We start from the raw sequence: 23305 nt of genomic DNA, 5'->3' as shown, positions 1-23305 counted from the left end.
AACCACACCACCAATAAATAAAATTATTTTCCACCCATTTTCTGACTTTGAAGTTGCAATGCTCAGGTTCCAGTAAGTGAACAGTCAGAGTTTGAAATCTAGTGAGATGCAACAGCCCAAGTCCCAGCTACCCAGTGTGTCCCCTTTCCCACAACTGGACCTTCCCTGTGGCTCTGCACTTCCCACCTTTTCTTCAAGGGCTCACCCAGTCCAGCTCACACCCTGTGCCAGTTACCCCTCTGCTTTCAAGGATCCTCGCTCCTTGTCTCATCCTCACAGCACTTCAGCTGATGTGCTCAGATCCAAACAGGTCTCACACCCAGAGGCTGAGGATACAATCCGGTGTAAAGGACGAGGTTTCAGAGCCTTGAGGGAAGCCAGTTTCATGAGCACCAGGAGTTGGACTCCCAGCAAGGTTCAGGTATCCCCTACATGCAATACAGGGCATACCTGGTCATTCCTGAGCTCTGCCGCAGAGCACACAGCATTCCTGCTCAGCCTCAGCTGGCCTGCCCTGAGGCTGCATGGATGGCCAGGGCTTGATCAGCAGTAATATAAATATGTACAAGGTGGGCAACTTCAGTTCATTTCCTGATCTGCCTCAAGGTCCAGTGTATGCTTTTTCTCCTCCCATTTTTTAAATAGAAGCACCACTGCTGTAAGAAGGACTGGTCTGGCTCTGCTCCCTGCCACACACACAGCACAGCTGTGGGACAGCAGTACACAGCAGCTGCTACCACCTGTGGCACAAGGGCCACAGGCAGGTCCAGACTAAATTACCCGTGTCTGACACAAACATTTAGGTAATTATAACATTAAAACCCAGTTAAGAAACAAATATTTTTGGAATACACAGGAAGGAAGTTAAATCAGAACTGATCAGAAAAATACACTGACCTACATATATATACACACATGGAAATGTATCTCCAGCCTATAGCCATAGTAACTGAGAAACTATGAACTAAAACTAATAAAGCTCAAGTATCATGAAACAACATTCAAACAGTAAGGGGGTTTCAGTTCAAGAAAGTAGCTCTCATATTATCAGTGTATCTGATCTTTCTTTACCAGCCCTAACAATCTAGGAGTGATGTTTACTGAAAGCCAGAGGAAGATGCAGAATAATTTTTCAGGCACACCTCCCTATTTAATGCTGGCAGAGACAGCAGCATCTGCAACACTCAGTGCTGCTCACAGCAGCCACTTCCACTCATACTCAGTCACAACCCCATTATCCCGTCTGAGCCCCAGGGAAGGGAATGCTCTTACTGTGACTGAGTAAAAGCACAACTCAGGGAACATGGAGGTCATATTGCTGCACTCCACTGAGTTCAGTAACTTCTCATTGTAAAGGATGAGGAGACAAGAGCTTGTCACCAGGAAAAAGCAAGTGCTTATTACTAGAACAATATGATTGCTCCAGTGGATACGTTATTCCATTATTATCCACACTACATATCATTCTGCCATTGATAAGATATCCAAACCCACAGTAGTAATTCCTGTTTCTGGATATCCTAAAATGCAGCTATATTCCCTAACAATGTATGTCTATGAGTAAAGTTCAGAAAGGATAACAGTAGTACACAAATAATTTCAAAGAATTTTTGAAACAATTCAGAAGAAAAAATTGCTGCCTTTCAGAAGAATTATAAATGTATTTGTAATTTACTATGCATCTGAACTTCTCTGTGAACAGAAACACTTGGAGGTTCTTGTGGAGAGCATTTTGCTTCACTTTCCATTGTACCATTCACTGTAATAAAACCTCTATGAGAAACAGACACTCACATAAAAGCAAGTATCTTCTGAAAAGATGTTTCTCCCAGCTTGCATTAAAAACTCTCAAAAAATTTTTTAAAAATTTATCACTGACATCAACAAGCTCTTAATCTTTGATGCTCTGGAGGCTTATTAGACACTTTAAATAATTGAGGAAATAAATTTTTTTAAAAATAAAATTAAGAACCACAAAAGCTATACTCCTTATACTCTTCAAATGTTAGGGCTAATAAAGCCTAAGTTCATGTACAGTTTGTCAGGAAAATTAATCCACAAACACCAGAGGTTTATGTCCAAAAAGGAGACAGAGGAGTCCTGTAACTTCATTCAAATAAAGGGAGAGGCCATGGGGCATTTCCCCCAGGGTCTTTCAAAATTTTGGAGGATGCAGCCTCCTTTTTATCCTTATTTCCTGGCCACTTGTCCCTTTCTCTTCCCCACTAGATGAGGTGCTTGAGAGGTACAAACTTCCCAAAATGTCTAATACTTAAGACCCCCTTCTATTGTATAATCTCCTCCTTTTTCTTTTCCTGGTGTCAATCAGTGGAATTCCTATGGAATTTCTGGTTCTTCCCATTGCTTCTTCCATCTCTCAGTATCCCATTTTATTTATCAGCAGACCTACAGTTTGTTGGTAATGACCAAATCTCTCATTCCATTTATCAATCAGTGGAATCCTTCCCATTGTTTTTTTAATCTCTCAGTGCTAGTTTTATCTACTAGCAGACCCACAGTTTGTTTGTAAAGCCAAGTCCCTCATTCCTGTCAAGTTCAAGCACTGACACCTCCTTTCAAAAGAACAGACAATGCAGAACCTACACAGAATTCACACACCCAAGTCATTGGCAGTGGCCCTGTTAAAGCTCAGCATTTACCAGGCATGGCACATCCACCATCAGCAGCAGAGCCAGAGAGCCCCTGGCTGTCACCAGTGCAGCTTCCTGGCACAGCAGCTGCCAGAGGAGGATCTGTGCAGGTGGCACTCACTGGGTGAGAGTCTCTGAGACTATGCAGCTCCCACTGGCAACACTCAGACAGGCAGAAGCCTTAAGGCGAGTGATCAAGGCAATGTGCCAGCAAGAAACAGCAGACCCATCTCCAGAATAGCCAACCCTTGGGAGCAGCTGACTGGCACAGCTTGTGGGAGGGGGTGCAGAGGCTGCAATGGCAGCGGGGAGGGATCCTGGGAGCCCCACAGCAGGAGCACAGAGCCGGAGCAAAGCGAGCCCTCTGCCGATTGTCGGCAAAGAACAGTTTCCACTCACGTCCAAGCTGTGGCACAGAGGTTCTGGAGCTCACTCAGCACAGGGCATACAGGAGGGCATACACAGAAACACCCATGAAGACACAGCACTTGCCCGTGGAGTCCGAGAGTGTTTCCAAGGAGAGTAAGGGAATCGCAACCCTTAAATTGTGCTGCGGTAACAAATGGCTGTCATCATCTTTACAGCTCATTCAATTCCCAGGCCTGGCTTATTGAAACCACTAATAGAAGAGCCAAAAAGACACTGATAAACCAACACTGTTTCCTGGATCTATCATCTCTTCTTCAGCGAGTTAGAGCTGTGAAATAAAGTAATTGACACCTGATAATATTCTCTTTGAAAAACTTATTTAACACAATCTCAGTAATAGCCATAAAGTATTCTCAGTGAGAATGTTTCCATTCAGTAGTAATTGTATAAGAAGATCAAGAGCTCTAAAAGAAACCAAAAACTTTTCATTCCCTCTTGTTATATAACCTCATACCTTTAAATCTTTTGTATTTTTTCATTTGCACTTCCTTGTTTTTGCCACCTTGTGCAGTCACTGTTTTCTGCAGGAAATTATATGAAATGATCTCTTATTGTCATATTTCAATAGCTGCTTTCTGACTTTCTCCAGTCAGTGGGGTGGGTTATGTATTATTCTTTTCCACCTATTCTACATTATGTACCCCCAAAAACCATGATTATTTCTGAAGTAGAAAAGATCATCACGATTTTGTTTCAAGAGTCTAAGAATTTAAGACCATTTGACTTAAAATCTTGTTGTTTCACACCAGAGATACATAGGAAAGCATCCTTGGGATAAACCCGCAGTAATTTTTTGGAGTGATACAGGATGCTGTTCATCTCATCTGCATCCTGCCACAGGTTCTGGATAAAATCATAGAATCATTGATGCTGGAAAAGCCTTTCAAAATCATTAAGTCCAGCCACTAAAGGTGGATGCCTTCCCATATAAAACTTTCAGCCACTTAACAGGAAACCCTGACCCACCCTAGAACAGACATTGCCAGAGAAATCTGCTACAGCAGGATTTACATTCCAAGCTAACCAAAGCTGAAGAAATCTCACTATCTAACCCATATGTAAAGCACTTCCAGAGAGGTTCAAGAATTAAGGCTGCATTCAACAGCATTTTGAGTAAAAATTTTATAGTACCTTTCTCTGGTATAAGGCCTGAAAGTACAACTTGACTTTAATAAAGTGTCTGTAAACTCCCAATAAAGAGAAATATCAAAAGGTACAATATCTGTGAGATGAAAAAAAAAAAAAATCTGATATGCATAGACTATTTTAGTCCCTATACTACATTATCCTAAGGACAATAAAATAAGACAAAGGAAATAACCTCATTAGAACAGCTTTAGACTGTGTTACCTGCTATGACTTACAGAACAGAAAGGAATTTCAGCTTCCCAAAAAGAGAACAAATATCTGCATCACACAATTGTTCTCTCAATGTGCTTGATGAATCATCCCGACGTATCTTTAGAAAAGAACATTATGCCTACAGAAAATGTTTACAGATGAAAAGCACGAGATTAACATTGTGTACCCTTATTAACAGTATTGAGTCTCCACTGTTTCAACATTTACCTGCCACGCGTAACAAGTGTCAAAGCCATTCTTCAAATCTAAAAGAATAATCACTTTCAAAACGCAAATGACATTTCTTTTCTAACAATTCACAGCTACAAGCATGTCAGACAACCAGATTTCTAGATTTATCCAACACTCCTGTCTTCCCAATATAGCAATTTAGTCATTCTAACACTTGTAAATTGGTGCTCTTGTCCTCTTCTGGTGTCAACATTCTACTTGCAAACAACATGCAAACAACACTAACAGATCGCTTACATTTTAAGAAATTATTATTTAAATTGTTGCATTCTACAGGAACAGAGATTGCATTTTCAAACTCTAGTCTAGGAAGTGGCATTACAAAGAAATTCTTGTTTCTGGCATATGAAGGATTGCCTGCTCTGAACCAGTGACAGTTCACAACAAGCATAAGATAACCTAAACATGCACATTTTATCTATGGTATGGCATTTTCCACAGACTTTATATACACGATATAATACAATTCACACTCATTCTGGGGATGTGTATTTAGGTTTTGCTTAAATTTCTGGAGAAAAACATCCCTTTCAACCTTTTACAGAGCATGTTGCAAAATGCAGTTTAAACTGTACTTTAATTATTGGTTAAACACTTAGCTCTCAGAGCAGGAGGCACTGAGGCAGCCCCGAACAGGGTCCTGTGTTACTGTTGCCCTTCATTACTCACTTAGTGGCCCTGTGTTACTCACTCAGTTGCCCCATGTTGCTCACTCAGTGGCCCTGTGTTACTTAGGTGCTCCATGCTACATGCTCAGTTGCCCAGTGTTATTCAGTTGCCCTGTGTTATGCACTCACCCCACGTTACTCACTCATCCCACATTACTCACTCAGTGGCCCCGTGTTGCTCATTCAGTTGTCCCATGTTACTCACTCAGTGGCCCCACGTTACTCAGTCTCCCTCATTACTCACTCAGTGGCCCCATGTTACTCACTCAGTTGCCCCATGTTACTCACTCAGTGGCCCCACATTACTCACTTGCCCCATGTTACTCACTCAGTGGCCCTGTGTTACTTAGTTGCCCTGTGCTACACACTCAGTTGCCCAGTGTTACTCAGTCACCCCACGTTACTCACCCCATGTTACTCACTCAGTTGCCCTGCATTACTAAATTGCCCACGTTACTCAGTGGCCCTGTGTTACTCACTCAGTGGCCCTGTGTTGCTCAGTCAGTTGCCCCATGTTACTTACTCAGTGGCCCCACATACTCAGTCTCCCACATTACCCGCTCAGTTGCCCTGTGTTACTCAGTGGCCCCGCATTACTCAGTGGCCCCGCGTTCCCCAGTGACTCACAGAGCGCAGGTACTCGGCCAGCAGGTCCTGCAGGGCCTGGCGGATGGCGCTGCACTCGGCGATGATGCGCTCGCGGTGCGCGTCCCTTGTGCACGAGGAGTCGGCCAGCAGCGCTGCCCCACTGATGATCGCCTCCAGCCGCTGCTCCAGGGATGGCCTCACCTTCTCCTCGGTCGCCACCAGAGCATCCAGGGCTATTAAATTCTGGGGAAAATGAGGAGTACAGGTAAGAAAAGTCAGTCCAACGAAGCTGCTGCTTTATTTTTCACTTGCAGGAACTGCAGTAGCATTATGCTTCCCAGACCTGCTGCTAGCCATTTCCATTGGAAGCATCCAAAATACTTCTGACCATGGCAGATTGCCTTTTCCCTAGTAGGGCTACAAACAGAGACAAACCCAGGTTCTCTCTGCCATTCAGAGTCTCAGACCAGAGGTTAAGGTTTGTTTCAAAGAGGAGTGCAACGCCTATAAACTTTAGTCTTTTAGAGATCAGAACCTCTGCGTTTAACTTAGAGCCAGCAATGCTAGCTCACAGCTGAGAAAGTTAAGTCAGATTACGTGAGCAGTCTAATTCTGCTGATTTTTAGTCTAATCAATCCAAATCTAATCTAATCAAACTGTGGCAGAAGGTCACTGCTGCCACTTTTAACAGTCTGAATATGGGCAAAGATAAAAACAGCTTTTGTTTAACAATTATTTTTCCAAAGGGCATAGATATAACTGTCCTTTTGCTTTTCAGTAGGTAGGGTAAACAAAAGCAGACAACTCTTTTGACTTGATAAAATTAATTACATTTGTGTGGGAAGCAAATATTCTGAAGAGAAAGAAAAGGAGAATATGAGATTTTCATGAAATGTGAAAGTCAAGTATATTTGAGCTTCAGCATTTGAAGAAATTCAAACTAGCAATTGTTAATGTAACTGAACATCTGAAACTGTGTCATTATGGTCCTGATCTTCAAACCTACACTCCACAGACACCCATTCACCTCTTGCATCACATCCATAGGTTGTCTCCAGCTTTCAGAAGAAATAGTAAACAAGAAAACTATGCCAGATACCCTGACATGGAATTTAGGTAAATCAGAACTCATCTGCACTTAATTAGTATGGGCCAGACTAATTGTAAACTGGAGGATTTTAATCATTTTTTTCAATTTAGATTTAATAGAACAATTTCAGGGACTGTCTAGCTTAAGCTAGAAATGAAAGTGTTGTATTAGAACACCATGAGATAAAAGCTTAAACAGTGAGGCAAGCAGACTTGAGTCTCAAGTTTGTGTTAGAGATTTGGAGCTCTGCCTCCCTCATTTCTGTCAGAGCCCTCAATACCAAGGAGTTCTGGGGTACCTCACATCTGCTAAAGCTGTGCCATGTGGCCACCATGCACTGCAGCAGCAGCTTCCCCTCAAGCTCCTCTATCTCAAGCAGCCTCCTCAATGCCAAGCTGTACATATGGTGTCCATCATAATGCAAAACACACCTGGCAGGTAGAATATTGAAGTGTTGCTGCAGAAAAAACAGCTTCATTGACTGGGGAAGACTAAGACACACCTGGCAGTCACAGCCAATTAACCAATTAGGTGGGAAAATGACTGCCTTCAAGTCTCAGCTGACCCAAAACAGAAATGTTCTCATTTGGGAGGCAGTTTGGAGAAAGTTTACACCAAGATGGACAAATAGCACTGGCCAAAATGCTACTATGGTTCATCTCTGAGTAAAAAAATCTAGGCAATTACAGCCAGGAAAATATGAGTTCAGGCTCTGCCCTACAGATAAAATTCTTCAAATAATTTCATTACCTATTCACAATCAGTACATCTATGCAGAAAAGATTCAATTAGAAGACAACAGACACACGAGAAGCACTCTCTGGTGGGTTTGATTTAACAGGCTAAACAGTGGTCAGCTACTCATAAGTAGCTTAATGACTCAAGCATAAGGGAGCATTTAAGAGGAGTGATTAGACCCCTGTTTTCTCCCTCACTGATCTGATCCAGGAAAAAAAGAGGACCCATAGCTATGCAGAAACTCGGTTGTATCTGGTCAAGTTCTGGAGTGACTTACAGCCTTTTGGCATCTCACATGTAACTGCTCAGCTGGATGGCCATGGTCACTCACAGATCACAAAGCAGCTGAACACACCAACAGAGACCCAGGCATGCACGACCTGGGTCATTCTGTGAGAAATCTCTTCGTATTCACAAGATGAAAGACCAGGGAAAGGCATTAGATAACCTGCACCCACACACTCTTTTCACAGATATTAATGTGCAATTAAATTTTAAAGTTACAATTTTGTGTTTATTTACAAATGACACGGTTGTTATAGGGAGCCTTTAAGAGGAATTGTTGAGAATCTGCTGATTTAAGAGTTAGCTGCTCTAATTTTACTGGTGGTTTCCTCACCTATAAATCCTTAATAACTTTCATAGTGCCAGCACTAGCAAAGGAAGAATGATATTGCAAAACATCTAGATACTAGATTGTTGGGTAAGCTCCGAGATACGTTTCCACACTATAAACATTTAATGAGATTTGTTCCCACCAGACTAGTTACTGCATCAATCTATTTCATGGCACTGTATTTGCAACAAGAAGATAGAGCAAAGGTTATTTCAGGTCCTTAGCCAATGGAACTTTCTGTAAAGCGAGAAAAGTATAACCATCTAATTCATAGAATCATTTCAGAAGTTAAATGCTCTATAAATGGTGCTTTATCTAACTCACACAGCTTCAATTCCCATTTGTGCTACCTAGGTAAAAATATATTTACAACTTGATAAATAGATGGCTTTTTACAACCGTCAGACTTTTACGTTCTTACATTTCCAGGTAAAACAAATTCAATTCAAAATACAATTTTTTTCCAATTTGTGATTAGCACGAATTTCAAATTTTAGAACAATAATAAATGTTATTGCATTTTTAAATAGCACTGTCTACCTAGAGTCAAGATGAATTCGTCTACAGTAAAAAAATGCAACCCTTTTTAACATCTCTTTTTCTAAAATATTTAAATAGTCCTGGTAAATAGTAGATCTCATATGAGTGATCCCATTTTGTCATTCACAGTTACACTGTAACAAGTTATGTTTTAGTCTTACATGTTTCTTTTCCCTTCCATTTATTAGAAAAAATAGATTAGGAACTGTAATTTTAAAACCCATTGTGAGAAGCAAGAATGGATGGCACATAAAGTGCAATTGTAGCATGTTCCTTTGGGAGGAAAAACCTGTCTGATTTTGACTTTGAGCATGACTGAGAGCTCTGTTTTGATCAATAAACTGCCTCTACAAAATTTGTGTCATATTTCAATGTATTTCTTTGATCTTCCACTGAAAATTTTAAATAAAAAACTGCCACCATCAGTCCTATAAATTTTCCTGAAAATGTATCACAGTCTTAGGCCCTGGGATGATGAGATCTGCTGAGTCCAAGAATTCACAACCAAAACCACCCATATGTGCAAATGTGTTTAGAAACATTCATTCCTTTTGCTGATTTGGGTCTACATCACTTACACCCCAAGAGGATCATGGTCTGTAGTCTCACCTACCAGAGATCTTTTACCATTTGTGGCTGGACAATGGAAAATGACACTGGTGATAGCCAGAGTAGCCATGAGAAAAAGGAAAAGCTCCATAGAAAAGCTTCTGATGAGGTCAGGAATAGAGCAAGTGCTGCCTTCCCCAGGCATTTGCTTCAATAATGGAAGCAGAAATGCAGAGGGGGTGAAAGTATATTGGCTTTTTCACTTTATTTAATGACAAGCAGAAAATATAATGAGGTTTCTGAATTGCTCAATTACACAAATTACAGAATGATCCCACTGAGACATTCTGGTGACAGGGACTTCAGTTTGCATGGCAGCAGCTCAGCAAGGCAGCAGTGGACACTGTCAGCTGAGAATCACTTCTGAGCAGAGTCAGCTCCTGGGTTCTGCCCACGTTCTGCAGGACATGTCTGTCTCCAGCAGTAGTGACACGCTTTGCCCTCTGTTCAAGGGAGCCAAACACTGGACACACACAAAGCCTTAATTCCAAACTCCTCTGGAGAAAGTGATCCCTCTCAATGAAATTATTTCAAGTGATACTATTTAGACAAGGACTAAGCAGAGCAACAATCTTTAATGCTTTTAGGCTCGTCATTTATGATAGCAACAGTTATTAAAAAAATAAATAAACCTTTTTTCCAAAAATATTGGAAACTCACACATTTACATACCTCAAGCTCATCAAGTGCCCTTCCAAGAGTAGCTGTGCGAGATGCAGGTTGCTCTATTTTATTTCCAACTCCTTGGGAAGCATTAGAAATTACATTGAGAGCATTCTGTATTTCATTGCAAATTGAATCCTTGCTGGCTGTAAGGGATGCAACATCTGAATGTTCCAAACAAGCTGAACATATTGAATGTAGGAAAGCAGAATTTTCCTTCAGGGATGCACGTGCTGCAGCAATTTCATCTCGCTGATTGCTAGATTTCAAATCCTGTCAGCAAAAAAACATGCTGCTTATTTCCAAAAGCACTCCAGAACTGACACGTATAAACATTTTTTTCATTTCTATCTCTACACTGCTTAAGGAAACATCAAGTTAAATTCATCAAAGTTCGTGAAAATGGACTGTAACAATAGTTACAATCGAATCATCATTACCTCATGAGAAATGAACAAAGTATGTGTAAAATAACCACAATTTTTAGTGTGTCTTACAACCAGCACCACAAACTGTCAGTGTATTGTTTGGTTTTAAGCAGTTTTCCTCTGAGAAAACTGCCTTGGAAATTAGCTGTCTTTCCTCCCAGCCACATCTTTCTTCAGTGGCAGTAGAGAAGGACAGAGGTGCACACTCATTTAAGGCATTCTGTAATTGTTGCATCTGAACGCATTTCCTGTGCTTGTTTCCCTGCCCCAGCAGCCTCTATCTGGAGCACACTGCAGAAAAGAACAGCAGGTAAGGGATATCAATCCTGTGCCCCTAGGAAAGGGGAAGCATGGAAAGGTGTAAATAAAAAACATGCTCGAGGTGCCACTGCCTGCTTCCCCTCTGTCCTTGCCGTGTACACTCTTAAAGCATTCAGGGATCTTACTACACCCACCTCATTCCTCCCTGCTCCACCCAGACCTCTCTGACACCCCACAGGCCTCCCACCAACAGAAACAAGGGACATCCAGGTTGCCAGAACTCCCCAGTCCAATTTAACTGCTTCCAGGAATCAGCTGTGGGCGCTGTTATTTGGACAGCTGAAAGTTACAGACTCTGGAACAGCCACACAGTCCACATGAGGCTGAACAGAGCCTCCTGCCTGATCTTATTTTACTATAGACATTTTCCCGTGCTTCTTCTGCATCACGTCCCTTTGAAAAGAAAACTAATAGATATTTGTGAAATGGCTTGGGTGAAGGAGACAGTTAAATTCAGAGGAAAAATAAAAACAGGAAAATAGCACATCTAAGTCTGTAGCACCAGATTCAAATCATGAGAGGAGGCACAATGAAGAATGAACAAGTAAATGCATACAAAACTTCTCACAGCTTGCCCACAGGCAAGCTGAAGTCTAATTATTTTCCTTTGCATTGCGTCAGGCTCTATATGCATTATTTACAAAAGTATCCCAGTATCCACTTCTTACTGCATGAAGTTTTTAAGTTTATGGCTGAAGAGCGTTTGATATTAAATGAACCAGTCCTGTATTTTTTAAGTCTCATTTACTCCAAGATACACATTGGACATGGGATTGCATCTTACTTCCTCAGGCTAACATGGAAATCTTGGGTTTATAGTAACACAAAAAAAAAAAAAAAAAAAAAAAAAAACACAAAAAAAAAAAAAAAAACCAAAAGCAAATAAAATGAAAGAGATGTATTCTTAAGCAGGAGTAGACAACAGTTTAACCAACTGATAGTCTGAATGACAAAACTGTTTCCTTGAGTGTATTAACACATAATGTATTCTTAAATTTTTAATAAACAAATTTATAAATTAATCACCACTGTGCAAGAATGCTGTTATTGCCCAGTGTGTTCAATACAAAATACTAATGCATCTCCAACCTCAGTAAGGCAGCTGCAATTTGTCCAGTGAACTGGACTTGCTCAGAAAAGGAATGTTATTTAAACACTCACACTGGTTCTAATTAGTGAATCTATCTTTCCTGCAATTATTACAAGACAGCAGATGCTCTCTTTTCTCCTGTGCTACAGGGAAACCACAGACCTAGAGATACAATGGAAAGTTAATGCAACACTTCAGCCTAACTGGCTTCTATTATTAACCATTTCTTACTTTGTACATCATATAAAAACAATCAAACCCAAAAGCCTTTAAAAATTACTTTTTCCCTCTAAAACAGTACTGTCTAAACAGGACTGAGATGTTAATAAGAAAACCAAAACTAGTAAGCCAGTAGCACAAAGCCAGTAACAGCAATCAGCAACAACATCTGGAAAGGTTCAGTAAGTTAATGTTTTTGTTTCACACAATACTGTAGAGAAATTCCAAGTCGTGGCATTGATAAATTCTCCTACAAATAGCCCCAGTTTTGTTCAGTAAAATGTTAAAATGGAAAAAAATGCTCAGACCCATGAAATTCATCACTATTTTGTTGTTTATCTGTGAGCTTGGAGAGCCCCCAAAGAAGCTGTAGAACCGTTACTCCTTTCCATATTGAGGAAGAATTTATTCCTTGAGATTTGTCATGTGAAAAGGAAGAAACATCTGATAATCTTAGTCTGATCTTTTGTGTAAATGAACAAAAAAAAATCTTCAAAGATTGAGTGAATTTGCTATTAAAGCTCTGCTTATGTGGATTATCAGAATAATGAACTAGTTCTTTGAAGGAGGAAGTTAGTCTTTACAAATATCTGCAGTTCACCGAGCTGCTTTACTGCACTCCAGGCTATTTTATTTTTTTCTTCATGGTTTAGCACTTCTTATTCCAACTTTTTTTTTTTCTTCTAGCATGTGTTTTTCCACACTAAATCAGTTATGTGATGTGAGACCAGCTGAGATTAAAGATAATCCCATCTCTAACCACTGCCAGTCCAAGAGACCCACTATAGTAACAATTCTCCAGGCTGCTGTCCCAGTCCTTCCAGGTCATATTTCTGTGTCTTCCTTATATCTGGTTGTCCATGACAAGAACGGAAAATGAATGGATAATCAGAGATTCCCAGCTGTGGATTGTTCCAGCTAAACCCATTGAATGGACACTTTAAAGAAGACTTTTAAAAACTTGAAAACTACCTTCATTGTTAAGCTTTGATTGCACTACTTCAACAAGGAGAAAGAAAGAAAGAAAGAGAAAAAAAAAATCTGTTCTTTATCCCACATAATACATCTAAGGTTTGACAGCTCAATACACCAGGATGCCAGCTCCTGTTCACTGAGCACTCCCATCAGCTCACGGGGGCTGGGATCACTGTAGGTACAAATCACTCTGCTGTATTTTACATCAGCTATAGCTTCAAAGTGCACTGCAGTACCCAGCTTGTTCTCTGCAGAGACAGACATCCCTGAACTGAGTTCTGTATCCAGGAAAAACACAGGCATACAAACCTCCACAATTTCATGCTCCTATAGAAATAGGAGACAAAAGCATTTGTTTTTATCACAGCAAAAACCTGGGCTTTAGCATTCAGGTTTCAGTCAGAAGAGGCTGCCAAATCGTGCGTAGTTGCTGATTCAAAGACCATAATAAAGCTCAAACTCTTCCGAGTGCATTCATGCACTGTTCATCTGGGCAAGGCTCCAGACGGATTTGGTAGGTATTGTGTCTTCCTTTTCAATGGAAGAAAGTGTCTCACTGACAAAAGCAAGTGAAAAAGATCCAGGGGTGACACTGACAGGAGATGTCCCTCAGCTGTGTCAGTTCTGCCAAGGGAACGCTGTTTACACGGGTGTTAGAGCTTACACCCCTCAGGGCTCTGCCTGGCCTCAGCTGGGAGCTGCATCCACACTCACCCCAGTCCCTGCAGCGCCAGTTCCACTCGGCCTGGCACCCTCAGTCCCTCTCCAAGCCATGCCATGGGGGGGGCCAGGCTCCAGCTCAGCCACAGCTGCCCCTGCCGGTCTGACCTGAGCTCCACCTGGCCCCGTCACCATTTCTGAGACACCACGGGGCTTTCACCTGACCCAGGACTGACCTCACAGCTCATCCCGGGGGCTGCCTCATCACCACAAACCTCCCTGAGGACCTGAGTGTGGGCTGAGCCTGCCTAGCACAGCTCCTGCCCGTGTTTGGCTGGCGAAGCCGTGCCTCAGGGAGCAGCTGGCCCTGGCTACACCCCACAGGACCTTTTTCAGATAAGCATTTACCATCAGCAGGGATCACCTGGTATCATCAGTTCCATCAGAAAACTGACCCTGCCTGCTCTACAAAGAACTCAATTTGCCAAGTTGCATGACCTGGTGGCTCCTTTCCTTCACATAAGGCTAACTACATCTGAACGGACGGCATACACAGGTCATTGTAACCACAAAAAAGAGACACAAATAGACATTGGGGAAAACAGCAGGCAGGATAAAGGCTTTGTTAGCACAAATGAAACACCACTAGATGATAGAGCTGTGCTGCACTGACTACCAAAGGTTCCCTTACATGCATGCACTGCAGGTTAACCACTCAGCCTATCTTTACCAAGCAGGATTATAGTATGTGCTTGACTGTGAGGTATTCCAAGCTAACTTTTTAATTAAAAAGTCTTACCTGGCCTCTAGACTCACTTTTTCTGACCTGAGAAATTATCAGCAGTTCTAAGTGTCTTCATGGTATCACTATACTTCGGCATGTATAGAGCACAGAAACACCACATACACACATAAAATACAGACTCCATATGGCCAAAATTGTAGGTAGAGTTTGTTTGCATCACATGCATGAATACACTAAATATCAAGTGTTACAGTACAAATGCATATCAATGTTACCACAAGCCTGAGCCTTCAGTAATACCCTCTGTCTCTAAGGAGGTTCAGCAGTCTTTATAAAACCGTAACGGAGAGCAAGCAGAGAAGGGATTCACAGGACTGAGGTTCCTGCAGAACCTGCTCTCTGTACCAATATCTATCTACTGTTCATCATTCATCATATTTCAAGGTGTGAGATATAATACCACAGAGCAGCAAAATTATCTTAGACAAAGCCATTACTGGTTAACACCCCTGCTCTTGCAATTTACTAATGTTTTCCAGGAATTTGTTGTTCAGAGAGGGAAGGATGCCATTTCTTTTGATGATGTGGTTGTATCAGACTGCAACTACTGCACAATATTCTGTCTCCACCATGCCCTGGCAACTTCTAGCCCAGTTATTGATGATGGAGCAATCCTTGCTGTCACTTTTCTATCTGTTTTAGGATCTGGTCCCTGCACTCCAATACCCTGCTGCTGTTAACTTGCAGTCTCCTAGATGAAATAGCTGATTTGGAAAGGTAGCAAAGCAATTCTTTCCCTATGACAATTAATATATTAGCTCACAAAGGTTTTCACCTAGTAGAGCTACAGTCCCATTTGTCACCAATGAGCATGCCTAGAACTAGAGCAGGAACCATTCATCAAGGAGAGCGCTCAGAAAGTAGGAACCTCCAGAAGGTCTTATCACACCTGAAGTTTTAATTAAGCTGTTAAAGGTTCAAGGAATTGTTCTGGCCTGGACTTTTTTCAATGGAAGATGATTCACTGAAAAATGCAGCAGAATGGCATTCATCCACAAGTATTTTTTTCCCCACAATTTTAATAAACTCTCATAGTACCACATGATTATTTCACTTGCTTCTTTTCTGAGATTTAAAATTAGAAAGGAATTTGGGATATTTATTGGATTGAAAACTTGTTTCATTCTCTGCCTTAGTAGTAGTAGGCTACTCACAAACAGTAAATTATTACTGCTGGCAGATCAGTTCATACAGGATCCACAAAGACTTTCACTGATACAGTTTAACAGACAACAAACAACTCTTTCACATTTAGCCTGTTCCAGTCATCTTTTCATAGAAGTGGTCATGCCAGAACATGGTACACCTGCCACAAGAGCTCAGGATCTCTTCTTCAACAGATCAGCTCAAGTTCCCTCAGGTACAAGTTTTTCCTCATTTCAAGCAGAACATAGTTCAGCTTTCCTAGATTTATTATCTTATTATGAAAGATAGTAAATCATCAACAATAAACAGGTACACAACTCATCAGGCAGTCTGTTCCACTTGCTCTTTCCTCACAGATTATATACTCAACAAATCTTCATGGTCTTTTCTCCTATTCTTCTGTCGAATTCCAGATCAGATATAGTTTAACTCTTTTTAATATTAATTATAAATATTTCCAAAATGTTTTAAATAATGTACTTCTCTTTTTTCTAGTAATAATAAAATAAAATAAAAATTAAAAAAAAAATTTAAAAAAAAAAAAATAAAAATAAAAAAAACCCCACCAAGCTGGATCAAGTAAATCAATGACAGCATCCTACAGCCTAAGATGCACCCAAACCAAATTTCAGGGAATATTAAGTTTCTCTAACTTGCAGACACGTCCGATTGACGTGTGTGAAGAGCATCACTCAAGCAAACAGGACTGAAGTGCTAATCAATCAAAACAAGCTTATTAGCATTACCAATTTCAGCAATGTTAACAGCAGGGTTTGTTTTCACTGCTCAGCTGAAACTGCAAAATCAGCTGGTTTCAAGTATTTATCATGGACAATTACTTGTTTTTCCTGTATATCAATTTTGTTTTTTAAATTTTGTTTTCTGCATACCTTGCAAACACTTCCAGGACAGAAACTCAGAGCAAGAAAGAAGCCATAAGCCCTTGAGTTTTGAACTGAATGCTAATGCCTTATATGTGATAGATTTAGTACAGAACTGAGAATAAATGACTTCCAGCAGCTGCACTCTAGACCTATAAATTGCTGTGAGTACTACAAAATCCATACAAGAGGAAGAACAACTGTATAATTTATGTATCAGTATCTGTCAAGAAATGCTGCAAATACAGAACTTGATTTCTTCCTTTTAACATTCCTATTAAAATTAGAAATTATCCTTACATAAATTCCATTTAGATTAGGAATTTGATTAATCTTCCCTGGTGGTATATCAATGCAGAACACCATTTAATTCTTACCACTGTTAAACTAAATTCATAAAGTATAAACATCAAAAGAGTTTGATAAAATAAACATGCAACAAGCTAAGGGTTAGCATGAGTTTTACATAGCAAATGCTTTGAGAAGATTAGAAAAAGGCAGTACTCTGATGACACAATTTATACTACACAGCAGGCACATGCCACACAAATCCACAGCAGCAAATCTTAGGGGCAAAGGTTTACACAGTTGGATTGTTCTCAAGCTCCATCCCTGCTAACAGCACTGCAGTCACCATGTCCCACACTCCTATTCCTCCTGATGCTTCAGAGGATTTTGCATTCCCTTCACTGCACAGTTTGACCCAATATACCATAAATACATAACAGGAGCTATAAAAATGGGATGAACTGTCACCAGTATCTACAAACTGCACAATGTTTTATGGAAACATTTCAAAGTTTTGGGGCCCAAATTCACATGTCCACTCAAGAGCTATAAATGGTTGCTAATTTGTGGACACCAAACAAGGGATTGTTAAGGGATGAACCAAACCTTGATTTTTTGCTAAGGAAGAAGTGCGTTCCATCAGCTGCAGAAGCAAATCAGCAAAGGGGAAAAACTTCTGACTTTCTCTAGACAAGAGACAATGTAACAGCTGATTTTATTAAAGCAAACAAACACACACACACAAACACCCACACACACAATCTCTATTAACATCCTTATTAACACAAGTAATTTCAAAATCTATGGAGCCACAAGGATTCTGTTTTGCTGAAGACATTACAAATAGCTCCAGGACTGAGATCAGTATGGGACTGCATTGCCTGGTACAGTTATTACTTTAAGAGACTACTGTCTGTTAACAGTGGTTTAAACCTCCAATTTAAATTATAGGTCAGCTTCAAACTTTTATAGTTGAACTGACTCAACTTTTACAGTTTAATTGATTCAATGACTTCCACGTCTCCCCAAAGTGCATTTTTAATGTAGCAGTAAAGGTGGTAAATACTATTTTCTTGATCTCTAAATAGATAAGAAATAAGGTGTTAAAGTCCCATGAAAAAATCCAGCTGAAGTAAACTGGTCTGAAACAAGACATTTCATTACAATTTTTGTTGCAGAAAGTCATAAATTTCAATAGATAATTTCCATTTTCCTAAACTGAATGCCCTATCAGAGGTTCAGTCACATAAGAGCCATTCAAACTGGTCAGAACTCAGCCTTACCCCTGTGTCAGACACACTACACCAAAAACAAACCAGGAAGACTGTTTGTGCGTATTATCTCATGTAGCATTATTTTAATAGATCTCTCCTCCATCCCCTCCATATAGAACTTCAAATTCCAGTTAAGTTTGGAGAAGCTGAATAAAGAAAAAAAAAAATGCAGGTGAGAAGTTAACTCTGAAAAAACCCTGGCTTACTTTGGCTTGTATAACATTTTCCATTACAAAACTCCTGCTTTCACCTGTTCCTGATTTTCACAAATTAATAGGTTGGGTTGGGCTAAAACTTCTCACATCAGATCTTTGAAGAGAGCTGTTGATTTTTCCTTATTTGATGGGGTTTATTTTTCAGAGAAAATGTGGGTTCTTTCAGGTTAAAGGCTAAGGAAAGCATTCTCCCCATGTTAATAAAGCCTGAGCAGTATTTTCTGGAGAAAATACAATATTTGTGGGCATTTTTTGGAACAACTGATTTAAGATTGCTTCCTTTAATATCATATAAAGTTGAAATAGCAACAATAAATATAAAGCACAAAACATCAGAGAGTAATGGTCAGAGAGAAGGAAACTCAGGATCCACAGTCCTGGGGGACTGCTCTGACAGGGTGCACCAGGAGAAGGAGCAGAAACAGTATCCCCATCTCTTCCCTATTTGTTTTGTCCAACTGAGAATACTTTTTAACTCTGTGTCACAAACTCAATGTGAAAAAGCAATTTTCTCTAAATTGGTTTTAAAAACTCTTCTTTAAAAAAGTTATTCCTCCCTACTAATTATAAGCTATGGTATTGAAGCAATCACATACTATTCTTCCAATTAGTCACTCAGTGCAAAGCTTGACTATTTCACACAGAATTAAAGCAAAATTGTACAGAATTAAAGCAATTCTCTGTAATTGTCATGTTAAGTCTTTGGAGGCCTGATGGTTTGCTGTCTGTAGGCTTATTTTTTCTTATTTTTGCACCCCACCAAAGCCTCTTCACTATCAGCAGGCACATTTCTTACCCCTTACTCGATGCTTTAGAGTCTTCTGGCACAACGCTGGCCAGTGCTGTGCTGTACTCCATCAGCTGCCTGCAAAGAACCCCTGTGCTGCTCCTTCCTGCAGCCCTGGGCACCTCTCCTGCACAGCACCCTCCCTGCTGAGCCTGGGGGAGAAAAGGCTCCCACTGATGTGGGCACATCACACAGCACCAGCTTCCGCACTCTCACCAGGCACTGCCTAAAAAAGGGATTTTCTCCAGCCCTTAGAGATTCTCTACAGGCTCTTTAGAATAAGAGACTGACTGTCACACCTTGCATCACAATCACAGTAGAGGAAGCAAAAACTGAGGGGAAAAATACTTAGAGAAGAGACTAAGAAGGAAGAAAACACAGATGAAAAATAAGTTCCAGAGAGGGCATGCTGAAGGAAGGAAAGAGGTAGGGGATTCCTTAAAGGCAGCAAGCAGAAGGAACAGCAGGGATGGCAGAGCAGAATACATGGCCATCATGTCTTGGGCAGCCTGAGATCACCTCAGGGCATGGGATTTCCCAGGTGAGCACAGCAGCCCCTCCTGACGACCAGCACTCAACATTCCAACATCCCCAAGCCACAGAACACAGACAGCTCAGTTTCTCTTCCCATCTCCTCCTGCTCAAGACTCTTTTTGTCACTCCAGCTGTGTGTCAAAGATAAAATAACATTTGGTAGACGGGAACAGAGGTCACCATCCAGCACTGATGCTACTGCCAGAGAATAACCTTGTGGCAGATTTCATCTAGGAAGGCCCCATTAGCAAAATGAGCCTAAGAAAAAGACTTGCAGTACTAGATTTCCCAAGACTAAATGATTTCTCACATGCAGGACTTAGATACTTATTTTTCACATTTTATACAGAAACTTAGCTTCATATGTCCAGCAAGGGCTGGATGCCTAAGCATCAGGACTTTGTGCTACTGTGAACTTTTCAGGAGCAGCCACTCCTCCGAGATGAATCCCATGTTATCAATGATCCCATAGTTTTCCAGTGCCACTTACAATTTGATTAAATGCAGATTAGATCAAAAATCTTCTCAAGCCAAGTGAGAAGTACTACATAAGCCTTAGCGAAAAATGTGAATAAATGACTACAACATAAACATTAACAGAGTTCCTTTGTATTTCTGGATCTGCTCTTTTAAGAGTAGACTTAGACATTTCTTTTATCGACAAGCTAAGTATTGCCCAATTAGTTTAAATGTAATTACTTTCCTCTCATTACAGTATCAAGGCTTTTGTTTGCAGCACACTCACAAATTCCAAGGCTTACAAGTATCTGTAGTGCTTTTCACTTACAATTCTGGATGAGTGTTGTAATTTCCTGGGTTGCTGAGACATATCATCTTACAGTTTCAGGACTGTGAATTCCATTTATACAAAAACTGCAGTAGAGTTCTTTTGTCTCAGAAAGTATATTTAACATAAAAATAACCTTTCTGAAATGTTTCCTTTCTTCTAGATCATTCTTGTGACATATTAATGCAGCAGTAAAACTTTTTTCATAAGACAATACCTCACTGTTAAAATGATAAATCACACTCAATGACTATCTAATCAATTTACTTTTTAGATTATTATTAGAACATCGTTTCTGAAAAGTGAACAGAATTTTTAAAAAGTGTAATCCTTCAGAGACCTGATCTTCAAAACTAAGAAGCATAACTGCCACCTGAAAGGGAACAAATCTTTTGTATTTCATTATAATAGTAAATTTTCGCACAATATTAAAGACATTATTCTTGCTCAGGGAAAAAGTTCCAACATTTCTAATACAAATTTCATTCGGCAGGAATGTGAGATGAATTGTGTATCTGTATATTTTAAAAGTAAATTTCCTGGATGTCCTCCCACAGTGGATTTGAAGTTGTGGTCCACTCAGAGCTGATGTTGCAGAATCACTAAGGGCAGAGGTAAAGGATGTCCCTCCTCCAGCTGGCTGTGGGATAGAGGGCAGCAGCAGGACCAGAGCCCAGCACACAGACACCCAGCAGGAGGGACACAGGACACATCAGCAATAGCTCATGTCCTTCACAGGTGAGGGAAACGTGGAAAGGAGCACATGAACAAGGGAGCAGAGGGAACCATCATTCCAGCCACACATTCAGTTTTTTCTTCTCACCATCAAGTCAGGAGGAGAAAAGAATGGAATAGGAGGAAGCAGGAAGTGGTTGGGACTGCAGCAATCTTTGGAAGGCTTGCTAAACAAAGGTGACATTCTCAAGATGTCAGTAATGGTAACAGTAAAATGAAAAGAAATATCACTCCTTTGAATGACTCCAGAAATGGGAAGAACAGCCCTTGGCACAGGACCACCTAGAGGAGAAGGAAAGAGCAGTGTCCCAAAGAGAGCAGCCAGGCTCCTGCCAGCCCCAGCCTGTCTGGAGTTCCCCATGGGCACTGAGGGCTCAGCCACAGCCTGGGACAGCAAGTAGGGAAAGGGCTGCACTTACACCCTGCCAACCACACTCCTGCCAAGCTAAACAATCCTCCCCTCCAAGCATTTTTCACACTAAGCAAACACCAGGTAAAAATACCTCTATCTCATTCTAAGCCAGATGTATTTCCTGGGTGTGGGGATTCTTTCTGCACTGTTTTGGTTCTGTTTGGGTTTTTTTAAGAGAATTTTTTGTTCTACTTGAGGCTTTTCTGTCATTTTGGGTTGGGTTGCTTGGGTTTTTTAGGATCCATTCTCTGAAACCAAAGAAATTTGTTTCAGAATTGCCCAAGTCTTCAACATAATTTTAAAGTTCTTCATCACGCATTGTCTCTACAGAACTATGACCAAACTGGAAACTTTATTAGGAAAGTGTAGCATGGAAAACATTCTCCTGTTAAACTGCTAGTCATATACTAACAGCAACAACAAGGAAAAAAAACACCCAAAAAAGCTATTTAACAAGTGCATACACCTGCATTCTATATACTTACTCATCTTACAACACCCACACAGCAGCTGTGGCATGTCTGTTATTAACTATTTTTTCTGCTTTTTAGACACTCTTCTTCCAACTTAGACAAAAATAATTTATCCTTGTTAAGCAGTCACAGAATGACAACTTCTAAATTTAAAATTAGTATCATCAATCACTTCAGCACAGAAAAATGCCCCAAATTCAAAACATTTGAAATTCTATTGAGCAGCGTATTAAAAAGCTAGCCCTGAAAACTCAGGTTTGTGAAAGTCACTGAAGTGTTTTCATAGCTGCTGCTGATTCAGCCTGTTAATGCCACAGTAATAGAAAACCGCCAAAAAGCCAACCACATAATAACAGTTGCCCTGGAAAACCATTTTGGTAATTACAGTCTTCTCAGATAATCAAGTAAAAAGCAATTTACAATCTCTGTAAGATGATTTTTTCTAACGTAATTATTTCCATATAGCACTTGGATGTTGCATTCAGTGGGTGCTACATTGCAAGGAAACCTCCTGATCATTCATGACCATTTACAGTAATTACACAATAAGTGGCAAAACAAAAATAAACATTTTATCTGAGCTGGCTAAACTTGCAGTTTCAGTAAGTTACAAGAATAGTGCTTTAAGTGGATCCACATGCCAGAGAAAAGGCAATAAGCATGAGTAAAGTACATAGCAAACTAGCAACTTATATTATAAGGGTAACAAAGTTCATTATCTGTCCAGGTGAAGTGTCCAGGCACTCTTCCCTCACTGGCTGCTGCATGGACTGCACTGCTGCACGAGGGTGGTGCTCTGCAGACTGCCTGAATGAAGAGACCCTGCAAGAGAAACTTATGGGTCACACTGGTTGTGCAAGACATTTTAGTCTGGTTGTGCAAGAGGCTTTAGTCTGGTTGTGCAAGAGACTTTAGTCTTGCTGTCAGCTTGGAAGAACTGCAACACTTCCTACTGCCCTCTGGAAATAATGGACAATTATCATTACTCCCAAATGAGGCTGCTTAACTTTCCCAACACAGATTGCAGATTTCATCCTCCTTTCCCCTGAGAGCTGGTACTTGAGACCACTAGTGCGAAAAACCGTGCCAA

At 40.5% G+C, this 23305-nt stretch overlaps 1 protein-coding gene across 1 annotated transcript in view; it reads right to left on the bottom strand.

Annotated features, from left to right (window-relative positions):
* CTNNA3 (catenin alpha 3) overlaps window positions 1-23305 on the bottom strand; it is a gene marked incomplete at its 3' end in the record, with an annotated part of 410569 nt that overhangs the window by 323942 nt on the left and 63322 nt on the right. Inside the window, exons 6-7 of the mRNA XM_083865913.1 lie at window positions 10195-10458; window positions 5969-6172 (exon numbers count right to left, since the gene is read on the bottom strand). Coding sequence (XP_083722039.1) covers window positions 5969-6172; window positions 10195-10458 — 468 coding nt within the window. The remainder of the gene's footprint in view (window positions 1-5968; window positions 6173-10194; window positions 10459-23305) is intronic.

This window comes from Zosterops lateralis (genome assembly GCF_965231275.1).
Source record: "Zosterops lateralis genome assembly, chromosome: 8".
In the NCBI taxonomy this organism is placed as follows: domain Eukaryota; kingdom Metazoa; phylum Chordata; class Aves; order Passeriformes; family Zosteropidae; genus Zosterops; species Zosterops lateralis.
This window is presented reverse-complemented; position numbering and strand designations above follow the sequence as displayed.